The following is a 21271-nucleotide window of genomic DNA, read 5'->3' as shown; positions in this document are numbered from 1 at the left end:
TCCGAGCCCGAGGAAAACGAAGGCCGTGCTGCTCCATCCTCAGGGAACCAAGTTGCTCCAGGAAGACCCTATGGGTGATGGACACAAAAGCCACCGACAACTTCCAGCAGAAGCAGAAGGCATGAACCCAACCCCACGTCGCCGTCCGAAGAGCGGTCAGCCCGCCGGCTACGTCTAACAGCCGCTGCCCTGCTGCTGCCGCTGCCGCGCTCTTCTCCAGCCCCTTCCTAGAAGTGCGATAATCTGGCCTCTAAATAGGGTTCACAGCACTTGACCCCAAATCCGCAGAGCAAGGGAAAGCGGAGCGAGTAGGCCAGCGTGTCAGGTGTTAGGATGAGATGCTCTTCTAATACCTTCAGGTTTTGAACAGGCTTTTTATGCATTAGATCCACCCTTTTTTTAATACTATGAGGACAAAACTGCACTTACGGGGGAAAGGAGCATAAAAAAGGTAATAAACATTTAATGATCCAATAACTGGTTATATCAGAGTAATCACTGTTCAGTAATTAACTCCCATTCCTGCTTGCTCATTTGATATTTTTTGTACCCTTTGATAGGTTCCTGTGACTATCAGCATTCCTTAGAAACTCTTACACTGAAACCTTTTGATGAAGCTAAAAAGCAACGATACCATTAATCACTGCACACATCCCAGTGGCTTTCAGACTCCAAGATGGGGCCTCTCCTCTCTGCACATCGCTCCTCAGCTGCCCTTAATGCAGCCATTTGGCCCGAGGATTTGAGATTTTCTCCCTTGCTTCTTCACGTTGCAGGAAAAGAGAATTAGCTATACATTTTCTGTGCCAAAGGGTCAGGGGGAAAGCACACCAACATAAAATTACACCTCAAAAGATAACAAAAAAATAATTACATTGCACTATCACGGAAGAATAGAGGGAACAGCTGGCATGTTGTTGCAATGTAAAACGAGAATTAAACTCAGGTTAGCGTCACTTCCAACTAACTGCCCACAGTAAGCAAGAGAAGACAGACCCTGGGCTTCTGCTACAGCCTTCCACAACCAGTCCTCTCTCAGCCGCAGCAACACAAAGAAGTGGGAGAGCAGAGCGTGCTGGCACGGCTTCATTTCAACCACGGCAATCATACCAAAGCTTAGGAAAGGGGGTGAGGGCTCCCTTTGCAAGAGTGCCCAGAAGACCAGCTTTATCCAAAGGGGTACTTCTCCAACACTGCTCCTAAATCTAGCCAACAGTGGTAAGAGTTTTAGGACTCTTATGTCCTATAATAGAAGGAGGTTTCGTTGAAAGTCTTTAAGTATTAAAAAAATACATTACGCAATTCAAATGTCTAGAATGGCAGCACCGTGATTTAACAGCTCTAGATTCGTTTCAGAAAAAGGATGACATATTAATGCCAACTTCTGTTTTGTCCAAAGGAGAGATATTATTTGGGGGGGGGGGGGGGCCGAGCTAAAGTCAAGTTACTTTTTTTGGAGTGGATTTTGATGTTGGTCACATCAGCATAGACCCAAAGTAATGCCATGGCATTTCCTCATACTGTGCATTTATTGCAGCCAGACTTTTGTTCAACCAAAATGTCTTTCTTGAGACAAATACCTGCTGAACTTAAAAACTAGTAAAGCTATTTTTTCCTCTCAAGGAATTCTTTAGCATACACTTACTTCCAGTTGTCACCATTTTATACCAAATCAGATCTGCTGCTTGCAGTGGAGCGGCTTTTGGCTGTCAGGATCTTTGAACAAGAGGTGTTTTTCTTCCAAAACATACTCACACCTCCACGGCTCCCAGCACAGATCACCGAGCAGTAACTGTTGCCTCTAAGGTTTTAAAAGACCAGGGGTCACAGAAGGACACAAGAAAGACGACTTTTTCAGAAGTCAAACATTCTGCCTCAATTGTCAATATTATGCAAGATGCTGATATTGCAACACTGTATTTTTAACTGCTGGTATATAAATTAATGAAATGAAAGGCAGTTAGCACAAGGCATACTGATATTGAACATGAAATACCAAGTTAATCAAAAACACGTCATGAAACGGCCAATTACGCCCTGCACCGGCTAGCAGGATTTCCTAAAGCACGCCGAGTCGGAGCTAAGGCCTCTGCAGCTCTGAACCGGAGGGAGTGTTAAGTTGTTTGTACGTTACTCATGCACTCGAAGGCATTAGTAGTGATGGGGAGGGAGGGAGACAGGGAAACAGATTGAAAGGGGCAGGAAAATGAGAGCGAGCTCCTTGCCATTAATGGAAAAATAACTGCAGAGTGCTGTAACAGATTTCTCCTCTTTTGTATGCATAGGAATATTTATTTAATCAATGTTCTGTAACAAAACAGGCCTCTGGTGAGCTATTGTAGGGAGTGAACTCCATTCAGAGAGTGGTGATTTGCATCCTGCCACCTGTTTCGCTGGTACTGGAGAAAGCAGCAGCGTGTGCCTGGATGGGAAGGTGTCTGCACAGGCCGAGGAGGAAGCACCCCCAGCAGCTTCCCAAAGTAATTACCCAAATCTTGATGACTCGTCATTAACAGGACTTGCTGCAAGCAAAGCTGCCAAGTTCACCGTTTCTCCGAGGCAGAAATAAAATCCAATCCCACACCGCAGAGGCTCGTCAGAGTTCGCACTGACACTGTACATTACACCCAGACCCGAATCCGTGCTTGAATCCAGACTCCTCCGCCATCCTCGCCGCGCGGACGCACGCTTGCACTCGGGCATCAGGCAAGGGACGCGTTCAACGTGAAGGCTTCCGGCAAGCGCGGGCTCACGCCAGCCCGCAGCGCGGCCGGGCCGCCCGGCCCTCCATTTCAGTGCCGCCACCCGCGGTCACCGGGCCGAGCTGCCTGCTGGGGCTCGGCCAGCACGGCCGGCAGGCGCGCGCTCCAGCCAGCTGCCGCGCCCCGCGCCCATCCCCGCGTCACCGGCCGAGTTCAGACCGCGCCTTGGCCCTGCTGCTCCAGGAGCCGTCTCGCCGCCAGACCCGACTGCCTGAAGGCCCCAAAACAGAACACAAACACACAAAAAAACCCCACGCGCAGAGCAAAAAAACAACACGCAAGCCACTCTTCCAAGCTTTGCCTAATTTTTAAAAAGTCACTGTTACCAAGTGACTGTTACCAAGTCACCTTAACATACCATTAAGGATATACTTTTATATAGATATATACCTAATAACATCCCGCTCCTGACCGCACTTAAGCATGTGCTCATTTTAAGTGCACTCTGCTATGATATTTAACAACATATTCAAGCACTGTCTGAAAGAGGGATTGACTTAAGCATCTGCATAAATACTGTCATTAAATAAAGCCCTGACAAGGGCCTACTGCAACACCTGGGGATGTTAATGGGAGCTTCTCACCGGACTAAGTTTCCATCCTTTTTCATTTCGGCACGGTTTGCTGCAAAAACATGCCATACACACAAACTTCATGTCCATCTCACACAAACCTTATCACAAAGCAGCTTTGCTCTTAAATTCGTCATGCAAGGATTAAAAAAACCCTGCATTTATTTATTTTATAGGCCAGTTAGTAACAGAGAGATACCAGTTTTATGACATATTACACCTGCAGACCTTGGCATTAAGGACAGACCTAATTTGTTTATCACCATCACAGCTGCCAGAGTTCGTAATACAGCCTCTGACATTTCTCCTGGGTAGAATGAGAGTTTCTTCCCTATCCTGCAATGGATTTAAGGCAATATATTACCATCAGCTAGCCTTGATATCCACCACAGCTGGGACAGAAAATGTTGTAAGTGATTTAGAACTGAAGCAAGCCATAACTAAGCAACACTAACTTTTACATCATTAATAATAATAACATTATAAAGAAAGATAAAGCACTAATTGGAATTTCACTGGGTTACCCCTTTACATCAGATTTCCTTAGTGAAGTGATTGCTGTCCACAATTTTTAGGCAAAATTAGAGCTTTATTTTTTATATTTTAAAAGGTAGTTGACAATAACACAAGTGCCTTCAGTTATTTAAATACGGGTTCTAGCCAGGTCCCTGCTAAATGTGTATAAGCATTGGCGTTTTGATGTCCTACAGGTAAATTATGTAGATATTTTATGTTAACCACTTACTATTTGAGCATCCTGTTTAGTAGCCAGCCATTCTAATTAAGAAGCCAGGCAATCTAAAGAGGGAAAGTATTATTAAACCCATTTTGTGGACAGGAAAACTCAGCTACAGCAAAGCTAATGCTCTAGCTCAAGGTGACACCCAAGCACATATTTGACTTCACACAAAATAATAGCTCATACGTCAGCATTGTCCCCATAGGCCTGCTTTTCTCCGTCAAGAAACCCAAATCCACAAGCCCGGACACAGCACCTCCCACGAGCGTCCGCGTGGATCCAAGCCCAAATCCATCCTTATTCAGCACAACCACAAAGCAGGTGCTCGCACGGCCGCACCGAACTGGGAGGGGAGCGACTGCCTCAAGGTTACGAAAGACGAGCGTGCTTACACAGAAACAAACCCACATCTCCCAAGGAGCGGCTCAGCATCTTAATTAAAGAGTGTGTTTGAAGGATGAGAGATACCAGAAGAGTTCTTTTGGGAGGGACCCACACAAACCCAAACGCAACAGCAAGCGCAAGTGGCAGAAGGTGAAGGTGGCCATGGGCCAAGCAAGACCCCCCAGCCTACTTCAACGTCCCAGCTGGGCAGAGAGCTAAGCTAGGCAGGCTGCAAAACAACAGGCAAAAACAAATAACGACACTGAGAAAGAAGTTACGTAGATTTATGTTTATTATCCCTTTCGCCCTCCAGATTTCCCCTTTTGATGGTGTCAAGAGCACGAGCATCGCTCCGGTCTGGAGAGAGGCCGCGTGCCACATCCGGCGACGCGTGCGTCCCCCCACGCAAACGCTGCACTGGCCCTTGCCGAGAGAGGCACCGCGGACCTCAAACCTGGCCCAGAAAATCCACACTTGAAACCATGTGGGTAGAGAAGAGGCAAAAGCTGAACAGTTTGCTCTGTGCTGTGAAACGTGTGGAGCTGTACGGTGTAAGCGCATCCTTTGTACGTGAACACAAAACAAATACCCAAAATATTCAGAGTAGCACCCCAGCACGGAGGACTTAAAAAAACACCTTAAAATTTCAAAGCCAATTTTGTGGTTCTTACATTCTGTGTATTTTGCCATGTTGTAATTGGCACTTCCCTCCAAGACTTCTTGAAATTCTCGCCGGCGTGGCCGGCAAGCCCTGACCCAGCCCTGCAGGCGAGGCGGGGCGAGGTGGGACCACGGCCCCGGCGCAGAGGCGCAGCTCAGACCCTGTACGGCAGCGTGAGAGATGCCTCCTTCCCCATGTGTTGGAAAGGATACTATGTCAAATATCTTCAATAAATAAACAAACCCTTCCCTAACCTGTAACATAAACTGACAGAGTCAAGTGCAGCCTATCCACACGAAAATGTGGTGACCCATACTCTAACACTGTAATCTAATCCTTGAACTAAAGACAGTTTAATGCCTTTACAAATCCATATGTTTTCTAATACCACCATTGCTGTCAGCAGACTAAAGGAGAGCCTCTTTGAAGATGGAAGTAAAATGACAAAGCACATCATTGTGAAGGCAATTATATGCTGCAGTAACCATTTTACAATGGCCCATATGGGCTGTATTTCAACAACGCAATTTCCAAATCTGCCTTAGCAAACATATATCTCCGTCCCAATCCCAGGTAGATTTTGCAAAACAAAATAAGACTGCAGCCAGAACAAATCCAAAACATGGATAACAGATGTAAAAACACGCCAACAAGGATACCAGAGTACTTTTTGTCAGAGTACCAAACAAAGAGAGCAGCCACAGCAGACCTTACAAGGCTATTCACAGCAAAGCTACCCATTCAAGGGACTTAGAGACCTGGTTTTATCAAAAATCTGATTATACACTCGCATGCTTTCCTGCGCAGCTGCCCAGCCCGCTGCTGCAGTCGCCGTCCCATCCGCCTCCCCAGCAACCGCAGGGCAGGGTAACCGTAATCCCAATTTAGAAGCTAAAATCAGATGTGAACCAAGGCCATGCAGGCTCACTCTGGACCACCTCTGACACCCAGGATTTGGGCCTAACTGAAGGGAAACCAAACAGTTAGGTGTTTACCCTTCTTCTTACACTACAGGTGCAGTTTCAAACGCCCGCTCCATCCACCTCACTGCTCGGGCTCTGCTGCAGCAACCGAGGCCATGCCAGCACCCCAGCGCCGCTTCCCGCGGCCTCGGGGCTGCGATCTGCCTCGTCCTTTTGGAGGCAGACAGCAGAGAAACTGCAGCTCCAGCCCAACAACTCTCCCTTCTGTTCACAGGGAAGCAGGAGGCAGGGCTGACGAGCAGCCTCCATCGGGCAGAATTACATAAAAACTAGTGAAAAGCAGTTTTAATTCTGTTTCTTCTCGGTAGTCCCCCACAGCGGTCCATTGCTTTTGGAGGCTGTGGGCCGGATGCCTGATTCGGGATACCTCTGTGCCGGTGGCACCATTTCCTAGGAGCGCTGGGGTGAGCCATGGAGGACAAACAGCCAGCCAGACAGGAGGAGCTCAAAATCCTGACGGGCCACAAACTCGACCTACAGGCGGGATCCAGGCTGCAGGACACCAGTCGGACGGTCCTACATACACTAGCACCAGCAATAAAGGAACACACATGAACATCTTTCTCCCTGAAGTAAAATAGTAATAAAAAAATTGTCTTAAACTGCCTATAATAAAGACAGGTAAAGGTGACAATTTACAAGTTCATTGCCAATTCATTAACAACAAAGGGGCTGCATCGCCTCTCTTGCATTTCAATGCCAAGAGCAGCACGCAGAGGATATCTTGCCAGGCATGCATGCATAGCACAGAGCAAAAAAGCCCCGACGCAAGGGGAGCATGTAACTGGGTATTCAGTAGCCAGGTCTAGCAAAGAGCATGATCCAGTCCTTATCGTTGTCAGCTCCTCAAAATGATCCAGTGAAGCCGGGCAAGAGCATTTCAAAGACTTTAATCCATGTGAAATATTACTTCCTGGAACCGGAAATTCAATCCCTAGCAATGAAAACAAAAAGCACACTCATAAATGTACCTTTGAACTCGGCCAATATAGCCATATTTAGGCTCGCTCGCTCTCAAAAAAACCACTTTACTCATTAATATAGAGGAAACGTGAAATGATTGCTGTAATTGCAGTTAAAAAATTAATCATGTTTTGAGATAAATGCAGATAAAAGCATGTTTTAGTAATTATCTTTTGAAGCTTCCGCTCACGAAAGATTAAAGGTGGAAGAAAAGTTGAAGCATTGAAGACAAAAATCCTACCATTTGCAATCACTTTGAAGCCATGTTGATTGATCCTTAATGTCCAGATGTATTAAAAAAGCAGTCGTCTTCATTCAGAAAAAGTGTAACAAAACATGCCCGTTGGAGCTTTTATGCAGACAGCCCCCTGAAAATAGGTGTGTTTTGCACCTGCCCGCAGGGCTACAGCCCCCAGCCCAGCGCCCGCAGGCAGGAGCGGGCTCGTGACTCAACGCCTCGCAAGGCAGACGGCTGGATTTCCCTCCGCTTCGTCCCCGACTGCGGCAAGGAACTCCAAGCCTGATTTCAAAGCCGAATCGAAGAATCTGGGGCTTCACCGAGCTCTCTAGACCTGCAGTCAGATCAATCTACTTATCAATGGATGTTGCTAACCCAAGTGCCTGCCATCATCCGAGGAGGTTACCGGAAGCGGCAGAGGGACATGGGTCTCCGGGACAGCCGCTCAGGGAGGAAATGCCACCAAATCCACAAACGGTAAGATTTTTCAGTCTCGAGGTACCAGCATCAGCTTTTTAACAGAAAACCCTAATCACCAGCCATGGGAGTTATACACGAGCCACGTGAGGACCTATTTCCATCCCTGGGGCTTTTAAAGGAATGCAGGTTATCTGGGGTGCAAGTTACTCAAAAGCAAGGCTGGCACTTCCATCCACAGGCCTGGAACTAACAAGGCAAATAATTCCCTTCCCGCTCCATACCAATAGCCTATTTTACATCGGTACTTTGCAGACTATTTCCAAGAACCCCAAAAGCGTTAATTCAGAGAGCAAACCTATTGACGGCAGGCTTGAGTACAGGTGTACACAACTCCACTGGAAAAACGTTAGGCTTCTGCAAATTGAAACAAGTTGAAAAATACTATTAGATAAAATTGCTAAGATACTTTATAGCCATTTCACAGACTCAGTAATGATTTACATCAGATTTGAATTGTGCCAGTATATCCAAAACGTATAAATTTCAGAAGTTTCCTTAATGGCAATCCCAATCACCTGCAGCGTGACAGAAGCAAAATCTGTTGTGCAGTTTTCAAAAGCATTTAATTGAGCTCAAATGCTACAGAAAGTCAATGTCAAGGACTCTTCAGTCCTTTAGAGTTGTGAGAGTAAGGACAGATCTGAAACGGTCCGGCTGACACCTCTTTTCTAAGGGAAGGGTCCCACTGTAAAGACTATTACTCTCCAGCATTCACCTCCTCTGTATTTCTTCTTGCTCCTTCCTCACCTCTCCGCATCATCCATCCCCATCAGGAAGCATCAGTGACACCGAGTTAATAAATTCTACCGTTGCTACAAAGCTGAGTAGGGCTAGGTAAAAGATTAAATAGTTGGGTTTTTCATAACCACACATCCAAGGAAATTTGCCAATGTCTTTTTATTTGCATATCTGGCAGACTGCCCCAGACAACTAATACGTAAGTGACAGCGTACAGGTGTATTAGTTTAGAGTTTGCCTTTAATCTAGAGGTGTCAATTTGCTTCTGTTTTAATTACATCCATCTTGATATGTTATTACAACCTCATGAAACTTCTTCATTATGTGAATGGCTATAAATACATACACATGACAAACAGTTGTTATAAATTTTCTGGTTCAGCAGTGGAGGCACAATACCTTAGCCGACACACCACGTACATTTAAAGTTTCAGTACTCCCTCTCCTTCTCCCCTTCCTTCTCTTTTCTTTCATCCAGTACCGAGATTTTTTTTCCCCCTATATTCAATAGATCCTCTAGAATTCCTTCACTAGTAGCAGCATTCTGATACAAACACTATCAGCTTACAGAGCCGTTTCAGCACATGTGTGCCCTTCTGGGCTGCGTCTCTGTGAGAATGTCTGTTTGTCATTAGGCAAATATAAAGAGATTGCACTGAGGTCTTATAAACATGCAAAGATCCACTTTTGTAGCTACATAATTCACTGAGTTTTTCAACACACATTCTGAGGTTGAAAACTTGGCAAATCCATCCACCAGATGTATCTTTCTGATCTGAGAATTCATTAAAATTTACTTTTTTCTTCCCCCTTTTTTTTTTTTTAAGTCCAGCAGACTCAGCTGTTGAGCCACATTAATTGCTTTTTTATTATTTTTTTCCAGAGCTAAAATGACTAATGCTGGAAGAGTCACTGCCTACAATAGCCAGCCAGTAAAAATTTTTAATCGTTCAGTAATATCCAAATCACATAAAATAAAGAGAGGCAATTTGGTCCCCTCAAAACAGACAGTTTTGATTCTCAGTATTTATTTTGGATTTTCTTTAAGGGAAGAAAAGAGAGGAGAAAAGACACAATTTCACACCAAAGATTCCATTCAAAGGTCAAAGTGCCCTTGACGTGCATTAAGACCCACAACACTATCAGAGTTACAACACAGATTGTCCCCAGCAGTGGCACTTCTTCACTTGCCTCCTTACCACGCAGACTCCTCAGTGGTCAAAGCTACTTTTGCTGCCTCAGCCCTCCATTGGCGCCCGCGCCGGTGGATGGCGCATCACTCCCAGCCGTTCAACGCATCTGGCCAGCTCTGGAGCAAGCCGGTGAGCCCGTGTCACCCAGCTCTTGCAACCGCAGCACCTCCCAGCTCCCTCTCCTGGGCCTTCTGGAAGCTGAGGACCAGACCAGCTCCTGGAGGACCCCTGAAGGACACTCGTGGCAGCCTCCAAAGACACACGGTGTTAAGCACCTGGATGTGCAGAAGCCAAGATGAAGGTGGCAAAAGTGGCCAGGAGCCAGGTGAACAACAGAGCCTACAGCCCTGCAGTTGGACACCTCCATTTCGCAGCAACGAGCTGGGTCATTTGGCCACCTCTCCTCCATTCCCTCCACACATGTAAGAAGTCTCAAAAAACTGGAGCAGATTCTCAGACTGAAAGGTCTCAAGCCACTTAGGTCTTCCTGAGCGAAAATAAACAAAAATCAATGCCTTGAGCAATTATCACCATGTTTGTAACTCATCTGAGTCGCAGCAATAGGAAACGTGCTATAGAAACGTTTTTGGGGGTTTTTTTTGTTGTGTGTGCAAACAGCCAAACGTGGGCTGGAAAACTTGCCTGGAGGGAGAAGTTACACCACCTGTGTTTTGTCCCCAGGGGCACTGCTCTCCCCTGCCTCAGAGCCACCTGCATGTGGTCCAGAAGTCGGTGGTAACCACTTCTGTCTCACTGGTTCCCCTCCATGGGCAAAACAGTGAAAATGCCTTTACTGCACCGGAGGGTGAGGCAGCAGCCGCAGGACACTCCAGAGCAACCTGCAAGCCAGGTCACCCTGAGCCCCGAGGGTGGGTCGCCTGGGACCTGGACCCGCGTGTAGGGAAAAAGATGACAGTGGCTTGCAGCTTTCCCTGACGGGTAAGGGGGTATCTGCACCAGATATTAGTACGGTTACATACTCCCCTCTAAAAAATTGTCCCTCTCATAGTCAGCCTACCATGGAGCAAGGCTTCTCACAAACCGTCACGAATTTGGTTCTGGATCCGACCACTGTTCGATTGCATGGGAGTGTAAAACATGTTTTAAAGTGCGATACAACCCTGTTACAATTACTCTGCAACACAAAGAGTACCTCCCCCGAACTTCAGCCACTACAAGCTAACCTAACCTCCAACCTCCCGGTGCCTACCTGTGCCTGCCTCTCTGACCGAGCTGTGCGCTGTCACCCTGCAGCATCCACAAACCTGCCCAGACGCTTTCGTTCGAGCGATGCCCAGCATAGGACGCACCTCAAAGGCTGAAGATGTTTCCTTGTTTTCATGAGCTCATCCAACAAAGGACAAGCCCGGGCTTGTGGACGGGGAAGACAGGTTGGCAGTGGTTTTATTCCCAAACCAGTAAGTCCCCTTTGCTACCAAACAAAAGTATGAAAAGAGGCAATTTATTGAAGTATTGATGCTAGAGGAAATGTTGCTTACACTTTGGGAAGCTGGCAAACACATGTAAGACAGATTAACGGGCAACCATTTCTGGAGGGAACACCAAACTGATCTCCTGCATGGCTGTGGAGCAGCTATTCCCATTTTGGACTTGGGAATCGTATCAGTAACATATGCATCAGCCAGCATTACACAATCTAAAGCCCAGACAGCCAGGAACTCGGGCACATCAGATACCAACACACCTCTGCATATCTCCCACGCCTTTGTCTCGGGAAATTTTAAAACCAGTAAGACCAAGATGCACACTAAATACCAAGTAAATCCACATGAAGCATATACCATGCAATGTGATCAGATTAAACCCAATAGGCAAAAAAACTCACAAACAGAAAAATATGTGCCATGCCAAAGAATAATCCGCTTCGTTTGCCAACTTCTGCTGACCACTCCTGCAGAGAGGAGAACAGAACCAAAACTCCCTCCCGTAGTATCTACCAGACTAAAGATTTACCCTTTTGGTTAAAACCTTCTCTCTCCACCGCATGAGTGTGTGAACTTCTGCAGCAGTGTTGCCAAGATACAAGGAGAAAAATCTCAAGATATTAAGGTAACACTATTTAAAGGCAAATAGTACAGCAGAGCTGAGCTGGGGGGGTCTGACAAATTGCCACTGCACATTCTGCTGTTACAGCAAAACAAATCCCTACCTGCGTTAGCCATTCCTCCTTACTTACGAAGTGGATTTTCATATCCATTTCACAACAAAGGAGTTCACAGGACTATCACGCTCTGAAGTGGTCTTCACCACGGCTTGGCATCAAGTCAAAACGACAACAAACTTACTATAAAAAAATGCATCCAGCTGGTAATTTGTGGTGCATACCGAGCCAAAGCCCGACGAGAACATGGATACTGAACTGATAAATCATAAAGATGATGTACAAGAACACAGAGAAACGTTGGAAGCAATTTCCCTGCGCCGAACCAAGGTGACGTTGCTTCAGCAAAGCACTGCAGTTCAAGCAAAGGAAAACCGAGAGTTAAACATTTCCACATTTCAGCCCGCAACTTCCTAACTCCATTACCCTTTTATTAATTGCATTTGAGACTTCACTAAACTTGAGCTTGAGCTATTTTTAAAACCTATCTGACTCAACTTATTGTTGCTCAGAACAAAGATTAAACTTCTAATTTAGCTGCAGATAATTACAAGGCTGCAGGTCAGACCCCCGGTGTAATGTGGTAGGGTCTTCCAGTCAAAGTGATAGAAACACTTTAAAAAAAAAGTAGCAGAGACAGGGGAAACAGGGGGGCATCTCACTGAATGAAGAATCATTCTGCCTTTCTCCCAGCTGAAGAGTTACTGGGTTTAACGAGTTTTTAAGTGGGGACAGATTTTGTTGAGTATTCCCCCTCGGTACTGTCGGCAGGGCTCTCACCAAGGAGCGTTTACGCACACAGCAATGGATCTTACCTGAAACTTCCACTTTTGGTAACAACATCCCCCTCTGGTTCTCAGTGTTCCCATCCAGTCCCTCATACTTCTCTATTGATCTCAGTGTTGTAACTCAATCTTTCAATTACTCAGCCCCTTGATGTCTTTGTGCTGATATTTTTTTTGCCTTTCCCTAGTGATCATTTTCCTTCCAAGCTCCTGATCCTTTACCCTGATTTTATAAATCTGCTTCTTTACACTCCCTCATCCCAGCAGAGGCCCCAGACATCTAATGAGAAAGGGCTTACTTTCTCACCCAAACAGCAGGAGGAGGAAAAAAAAAAAGATGCCAAGATAAAAAAAGGATAAGGGTGTCTTTTGTCCTATTGATATGTGGCATAATTCCCATTAATGTTCATTTTAAAGAGCAGGGTCAGTGGAGACTACTTGAATCACATTTAACTAAAGAACTTGTCCTTATAGCTTAAACTCTTCCTTCTTAAACTCAAGGCCATTGTGCCTCCTACTACCATCTACGGGAATGGCAAAAATCCCCACCTTCGTTATACCTTCAGGAATCTACAAGAATATTTACGCAACAACCGCAATTCTCGGTTATTACCTGCCCAGAGACAGTTTCAGCTCTTCAACAGCTACAAGAAGTCAGCAGGAGTTGTGGATATCCAACCTCCCAGAAAAGTATCAGGTTTTTAAAACTAATTTTAAAGTATTTTTAAAATATTCAGGTGTCCAAATTATAGTAACATAGGTGTCAAAATTTACCCAAGAGGTTGCTTTAGTGGAATATGCATCCTGCTGTTTTCAGTCCTGCTTTCAGTTTGGGTTGCTGTTTTTTTCAGTTCTGGTCACTGAGGGTTTTCATCAAGAGATTCAGTTGCTCTGTCAAGGTTATCTCAAAATTTGATCTCAGGTCAATTTACTGTTTCCTCTAAATACACAGTGAAAATAATAAGCTCATCGCTTTGTATGATATCCCAGTGTCACATAAAACCTAATGCCACTCACCATCCACAGATATCTTCATTTAGTTACTCCCTTCTTTTCTCTGCTGGTCTAAATCTGCAGACTTGCATGTGCAAACAGAGACTAGGACAAACACCTAAGCATCTAAGCAGTCAATAAACACAAGAAGGGCTACCAAGATTTGCTGACAGCACTGAACAAACACCTGATGTTATGATGCTGCTGTGGTAAGGCATGAAGATCAAATTCCTTCTGAAATATGAACGGATAGACAAGGCAGAACAAACTGGCTTGAAATCTCAGGGAATTTAAGTGAACAGGCTAATCAGGCCAGCTAAGATGCTGGTGAGAAGAGAATGATTTGGGGAGGAAAACCACACTGCAAGCCAGTCATTCTGGTGTCCAGCTCAAAGCTTCTGCTGTCACACAGCCAAGCTGATTTCTATTTTCAGTGGGCCGTGCCTAGCAATGGGTATCACACAATGGTTATTAAAGCAAATTCCTGCATGCAGATGCATACAGAGAGCTACACTGTCAGTGCACACAGACACACAACTGAGACCATGGTATCTTCAAAACCTTCCTGTTACTTCCATATTTTGTTTGTGTAACAGTAGCGTCTCTATTTTAAAGCCCACATCAGCTGTTAAGCTTTACTCCATCTAGTCTCGTATTATTTTATCTGTCCAACATGTAGAACTGCCATAGCTAACATCTGCCTAAACCACACAAACTCGGTGGAACAATTGCTTAAAAATTATTTACACTAGGCGGATGGAATCATCTGACACAGGATTTGAAGCTCATTAAACAGCTCCTTGACAAATATTTGTCAGCATTTCTCATTTGTAATTAATTATATTGGGCTTTACCTGACGATAATTTATCATGGTCTCAAAACAGACTAATGCCCGCATGCTGAACAGAAATTAGCTCAGCAAATTTGTGCCAGTTTCATGAAATAAGAAACCCCATTTAAATGCAAGTTCCCCCCTTCCTGCCCCACGCCACTTCTGCCTGTGCTTCACAAATATCTGTGGCCCATTCCAGGCTTGTCAGATGAACTGCCCAAGTTGAAGCTAAACAAACACCCGCAGAAAAAAAACTCATTACCTTACTCAGTGTTCAGAAAACCTGAAACCAACTGCTTACTCCATAGGGATGGTCAGAGCTGACTCAGGAAACATAAAGTACTTCCCAGGCTTTAAGCTATCTTAACATTCAGGTCAGATTTCATTTCTCATCACAGTAAACCATCTCCACCACAGCACATCAACAGCCATATCATGTCGGTCTCCTGCCCAAAGTCCTATGCACCAGGGTGTAGGAAGGAGACAAAACATCTCTGCAAAATCTCACCTCACCAGAGAGTTCCGCAGAAACCTCCTCACCAGCACTGCCAGAGCACATCATCAAGAAAGTCACTCCAACATATTGATTTATCACGTCTTGAAAAATGTCCTTTCCCTGTCAAACCGGTGTCTAAAATCCCTACCTGAGTTTGGAGAACCTCATGCTATTATTGCTGGTAACAAACACACCAGTGGTGCCGCACAGGCCACATCACGCAGGGGAAAGCAGTCAGCTTGAGAAGACACCGATCACACGAACGTGGGTACGGAGCGTCTGCGCCTTTCTCTTTGCACAGGCTGAAAGATTTTGGGAGGTCAGAGAAGTGACGTGTGAGTAACTGCTCTGGAGTAAACCACAGAGCTTGCTGCTGTCAGTCCCAGCAAGGCTACTCGCAGCAGGATCTGGTGAATCAGATCAACTTGTAGGACGACATCTCAGCTGCTGAAATACAGAGTAAGTGCAGGTCTCTGAAGGTCAAAGCTTCAAGATACTCCGCTGTGTAGGCCACGGGCTTACAGGGAATATCGCTACACCAGAGTGTAGTGAGGCCAGGCAAAGATCAGCCTGGCCACATCTGCGATAACACTGGGTTTGCTCGACTGTCATCCCAAAGGAGAAAAAGAAAAAAAAAAAAAAGCCAACGAGAACCCACTGTCTTTGTTCAACTCCCTCTTCCCCCCTGTTCCCCACACAAACATTGGAGATCAAGGTACGGGCTGCCATAAATCCAGAGACAAATAACTAGAAGCAGATGGCCTCCATTTCTACACCAAACCATTTACACTTGAAAGCATGAGAAGGCTACCAATACCTGGACACAAAAGCAGACTAGGAGCTTGTTAAAAAGATAATTTTGCTTCAAGGGATGGGAACTTTTATCATCACTACCATAACAGACACAGATGACTCCTACCGAAGCTACAGTGGCCACGGGATGCATGCTCACCTCACGCAGTGCCCGAGTACCCTTGCCAGCTACGAGCCTCACACAATCAGGTATTTGGCACAATGTGGGCTATTCAGTCACCCCAACACAAAGCGTTCAGTAAAAGACAGGTAAAATGAAGCTGTAGGGAAATCCTTGTTCGCAACTTTATATACAGCGTTCATAAGAAGATCCTGGGACGACAGCCTGCATCCACCCAACACACACCTACGCTGCAAAGATGTCATCGTAAGCAGAGAGCTCAGCATGGTCCCTCTGTGGTGGCCATCCCCTCCCGGGCGAGCCCCCACCTGCCTGCTTCCCTTCTTCTGGGCCGCGCGTTTAGATCTTCCAGCGGTGAGTACGTTCTGCATTTTGGTCCTCGCTGCTTTTCACATCAAACAGACAAAACACCCTCTGCCTCTGCACACTCACAGCTCTGCTAAGGCTGAGAAAAGGCTGAAGTGCAAGCACAAAGCCTGGGCTGGGGTAGTCTTGTCACATGCTAGGCACAAAAGTCTTCTGGATCCTGGGGAGAAACCTCCACGGCCTCCAACGAGTCGGGGCAGACCCAAAGCGCGAGATGTATACATACCAGGGCACCCCTCCGTGGCACCCAAGGCTTCTCGCCTCAACCCAAGTACGTTAACACCTAAACATCTCACCAATGCTGAGATATCTCACCCCACCAGCCACTCGCAAACTCCTCACCAACATTAAAATCACAATAAAAACTTTAGGCTGCTACGCACAACGCACACAGTAATTCCTGCCACGCTGGGCTTGAGCCTTAGACACCTTCATCTCCCTCTGATCCTCAGAAACAACTTTTTCAACATCCTTACCGAGCTGCAGGATAAAGGACCTAACAATGATTTTGTGACATTATTTCTCAACACAGCATGAAATCGTTAGGTCAAAATGTGCCACCTATCACATGAACATTAAAAGTATGTCAAGTCTCAGTGTGCGAGCTATTGTTTTATCTGAATGTGATATTAGCTGGCAGAACTGGGTGATGTTTCTGCGCTCCTTTTCAGCGATACAGGATTACGACAGGATGCAAGTAGTAGCCATTCCTGGCTTCGCAAAGAGAAAAGAACACAGCAATTATTTTCATTTCAAGTAGAAACTAAGCAAATAAGAAGTGAAACAGAATAAAGACATTTTCCAAAACGCCCTACCAAGTTCTGACCATAAAACTTATTCTTCACTTCCCCTCCAAAAAGGACTACGGCCAAATTCTCGAGTCCACATTCCCATAAAACCCCTAACGACACAAACCAGGGCTTTGTTTGAGGAAGAACAGAATTTTGTCCGAAACATAAGCATGCAAATCTCACTCTTGACAACAAACACGTATCCACGTTCCTCCTCTCTCTGGTTTGAGCAGGGCACGTGTGGATGGGCTCACCAGGTGAGAAATGGTGGTAAGACTGAGTCTCATCCTTACCTCAACATTTATTCGTTATTGCTTAGATGAGACTAACACCAAGCATGTGGAGGTTTGCTGGAATGAACAAATCCTCTCTTCAGTTACACCAGGGTAAATTCTCTCAGAGGTGTTAGTCTGGATGGATACAGGTGTAACCAAGAAGAAAATGTGGTTCTGAATTAAAAAAAAAGGGGGGGGGGGAGAAAAAACCAAAAAAAAACCCCAAAAATGCAACTAAGTATTGCTGGCTAAATATTTAAACAGCTTAAGAGGTACACAGATTTTTTTGCTAAACAATCAGCTTCATCTCTGCATTTATTTTGACAGTTCATAATCGTTCCAGTTGTGACTCCAGCGCACGTAAACCCAAATAAATCTGCTTTTCGCCATGGCAAACTTCTCCGGAGCAGAAGTTAAAAACAACAAAGCCCTTCAAACAAACGGGCCGGAGCTCCCCTCGCACGGCCGCAACCCCACCACGACCCTGGCCGCGTTGACAGTAGTTCCACGGTCGTGGGTGGGTGGGTGGCGGGTACACGGGGGGGCCGAGGCCGGGAGCAGGAAGGCGCCGCCCGGGAAGCCCCCGTGAGCGCTTCCCTCCTCCGGGCCCGGCCTCGGCTTACCCGCACCCCTTCATTTCGCACTGGGGGGGGCCGGCGACGACGACCAGTGCACCCCGTGGAGTGGGAGGCCGCGCCGCCCACCGCGGGGCCCACCCGTGACAGGCCGGCAGGGAGCGCGGCCGCGGCAGGACGGGCGCCCCTCACCCAGCAGCAGCACCACCAGCGAGACCGAGACACACACACATCCCCCCCCCGCGGCCCACGCCGCCCCGCGGACACGAGTGGGCGGCCCCGCCGGGACACCGCGGCGCGAGAAAAGTTTGGTCCGTGGGAGAGGAGGCGCCGACGGCAGCCCCGCGGGGGGGGCGCGCACAACTCCCCGCGCCCCGGCCCGGCCGCCGCGCCCCGGCCCCGCCGCCGCCCGCCGGGAGCGGCGCGCCGCGCTGCAGGTGTCGGCGGCCGGGAGGGGAGGGAGAGGAGCGGAGCGCGGCACCCGGGGCCGCCCCCGCGGGCACCCCCGGCGGCGCCGGCCCGGGGCGGGGGGGGCCCGGCTGGGCGCCGCGGGGGGCTCCCCCCGCCGCTGCCCCCACACAATGAGGCGCACACAAAGCGCCGCCGCTCCTACCTCCAGCGCCTCGAAAGTGACGAAGCTGGACATCGCGAAACCGTCGATAATGTCCTCTTCGGCCGAGGAGGACTCCCGCCGCTTCCTCCGGGGGGGCCGCGGCCGGGACGGCGGCGGGGGCCCATTGTCTTCCTTCTCCGAGCCCGAGGAGGAGAGCGCCGCGGCGGCCCCGGGGCCGGCGGCCCCGCCGGCGGCAGAGCCGCGCCGCCCGCCTTGGGCTCGCCGCTCCCGGTCGCGCTGGGACCGCGATCGCCGCTTCTTCCGAAGCCCGTTGCATCGCGCCGGGCCATCCATGTCTCTCGCCGGCTCTGCCTCTCGCTCTCGTTCCCCCCCCGCCCCACCGCAGCCACAAATCCGGCTCCCCCGGCGGAATAACGGGGGAGGGAGGAGGGAGGGAGGGAGGACGAGAGGGAGGGAGGGCGGCGAAGAGTGGGGGGGATGAAAGAATCCGAGTGCGGTTCCACCACCACCAGCAGCAAGCACCAAATGTAAGAGATTCCTATGAGCGAGCCAAGGAAAGTAATGGCTGATCTCAGGTCGCCTTTGTAAAAAAAAAAAAAAAAAAAAAAAAAAAAAAAAGGCGAGAGAGAAAGAAGTGGGGGGGAAAGCCTCACCAAGCAGGCAATAAATCAGAATAGCGGAATGCTTTGATCAAGGGGCTGGGAGGGCGAGGATCTCCGAAAGAGAAAAAAAAAAAAAAAAAAAGGCAGGAAAGAAGGGGGGAGAAATGAAGAAAGAAGGAGAGAGACCCGCTGGAAGGAGGGAGCTGAGAGTATTTCCTTGCACAAAATTTATTTTCTTTCTTCCTTTCCTCCCCAACTAAAAGAAGTTCCAGGGGAAGGGGAAAAAAAAAAATGTATATCTATCTAGATGTGTGGAGCTCTCTTTCTCCTTGCGAGTGCGTGTGCACGGAAGGGTGCAGCCTTCCCCTCCCCACGAACACGCACTCCTCTCCCCCTCCTCCTTTATCTCCCTGGATCAAACACAATAATAATAATAACGATGCGTCCAGATGCAATTTTCTCAGGCACCGACCAGGGATGGACTCGAGCGGAGATCAGATCCCAGCCCGGCCCCTCCAAAACCAAAACCAAACAATAAAAAAAAAAAAAAAAAAAAAAAGGAAAAAGAGAGGGAGGAAAAAAAGCCCCAAAACACGCCCACCCACCCCAGCTATTAATACGGATCAATCATGGCAAATTCATCGGATTAATTGTGGCGAGGAGCGGGGGGCTGGTGGTGGTGACAATAGATCCGAGCGGAGGGGAGGCTGCCCCCCTCCCCAAAACCGGCAGCAACAACAACAACAACAATAAGAAGAATAAAAAAGGCAGCGGCGGCGCCGAGACTCGGATGCGCTCCAGCGGGGCCGGCACCGGCGTGCGCCTCCTGCTCCCCACGCTGCCTTCCCCGCCTCTCCCCCACCGCGGGGGGGCTGCAGCCGGCCGCTGCCCCGGCCTGGCGGAGGGGCCGCAGGCGGAGGGGCCGCCGCCGAGCCCCAGCAGCCGGCGCGGGGCGGATGGCGGTGCTGGCCCCCAGCGGCCGCCCGGCCCCGCGCCCGCGCCGGTCACGTGGCTGCTGCCGCCACCGCCGCCCCGCCCGCTCCCCGCCGCGTGAAATGCGGCGCCCCGGCCGCGCGAAATAAGTTGCGGGCATGCGCGCAGGGCCTGCGCACTCGGCGGCCCGCGCTACCCACCCCCCCGCCTCTCGCGTCCCGCTGCCTCCCGTGGCCCTCGCCCGCCTCACGCCCCTCGCCCCCGCAGCCTCCTCATCCCGTCAACTTTCTCCTCAGTTTTGGCCGTCCCGTCTTCCCCCCTCCCTGGTCTGCCCCTCATGTCCAAGCCCTTCTCCTTCCCTCACAGCCCGTTTCCCGAGGGCTCGGAGCTGCCTCAGGTGGTTGTCCCTCACCACCTCAGCTGCTGTTGGGTGCTGCGCCTGCCCCTGCTCACCCTTATGTGTCCAAGCTTGCCGTCTGCCCAGGGACATGGTGGACTTTTGTGTTCCTCCTCAAGTCCCTCTGCCCCGGGAGACCACAGCCATGCCCACTGCCAGGGTGACACCCCAACATGGCTGCCACCCCAACATAGCTGCCATCCCAGGTGGTGGATCTGCAGACAAAACAAGCTGGGTCGTCCCACAGCCACAGGCTGCTCAGGTGGAGTTTGGCCACCTGCAGCTCAACTGTCCTTCACTCTGCCCTTCTAGTGTGGTGTGTGGCCATTTCCCCTCCTTGCCCCGGCTTCTCTCACTTCAGGTTTCCTACCTCAGTTCTGTGGAGAGGCCATGTTAGGGCATGTTGCCCATGTCACCTCAGAACCACAAGGACTGTGGAACTAACAATCTTACTTCTGGAGTTCTTCCTAGGGCCACCCTTCTCACCTGGTGCTTCTGTGTCCTGCCCAGGGGAACCAGTGGAGGGAACAGGCATGGAGGGAGAAGGGGGTGTGAAGCTGTTCGGTCTGGCTTCAGGGGGAGAGCTATAGGAGCAGAGACCTGCAAGGATTAGATTTGCTAGGAAGGAAGAAAGCTAGTGGAGGAGCAAGGAACAAGGTGAGGAAGAGAACCAAACCTGTGGAGTCTTCATGTTCAAGACAGAGAAGAGGGCCTCTGGAAGCACAGCATTGGTTTTCCTCTGTCTACCAGATGATCCGGCTATTGCAAAGTTTGAAACATATTTGGGGAGCTTGGGGGGTGGGGAGAGAAAGAGAAATCTTTTCATACTCCATCTCTATGAGAACCAAATCTGCATCTTGCTGCCTCCTGTAACTGCTATTC

The 21271-nt window shown here is 48.6% G+C and overlaps 1 protein-coding gene across 2 annotated transcripts in view; it reads right to left on the bottom strand.

Annotated features, from left to right (window-relative positions):
• The window catches only part of AUTS2 (activator of transcription and developmental regulator AUTS2), a 795462-nt gene extending 775210 nt beyond the window's left edge, over nt 1-20252 (bottom strand). For both annotated transcript variants that reach the window (XM_082008612.1, XM_082008613.1), the window contains exon 1: nt 18497-20252. In XM_082008612.1, the coding sequence (XP_081864738.1) occupies nt 18497-18790 (294 nt within the window). In that variant the 5' untranslated portion in view covers nt 18791-20252. The remainder of the gene's footprint in view (nt 1-18496) is intronic.
• Nucleotides 20253-21271: the final 1019 nt, after the last annotated feature.

This window comes from Phaethon aethereus, assembly GCF_964289735.1.
Source record: "Phaethon aethereus genome assembly, chromosome: 19".
NCBI lineage: Eukaryota > Metazoa > Chordata > Aves > Phaethontiformes > Phaethontidae > Phaethon > Phaethon aethereus.
Note: the sequence above shows the minus strand (reverse complement) of the source record. Positions and strands in the feature narration are given on the sequence as shown.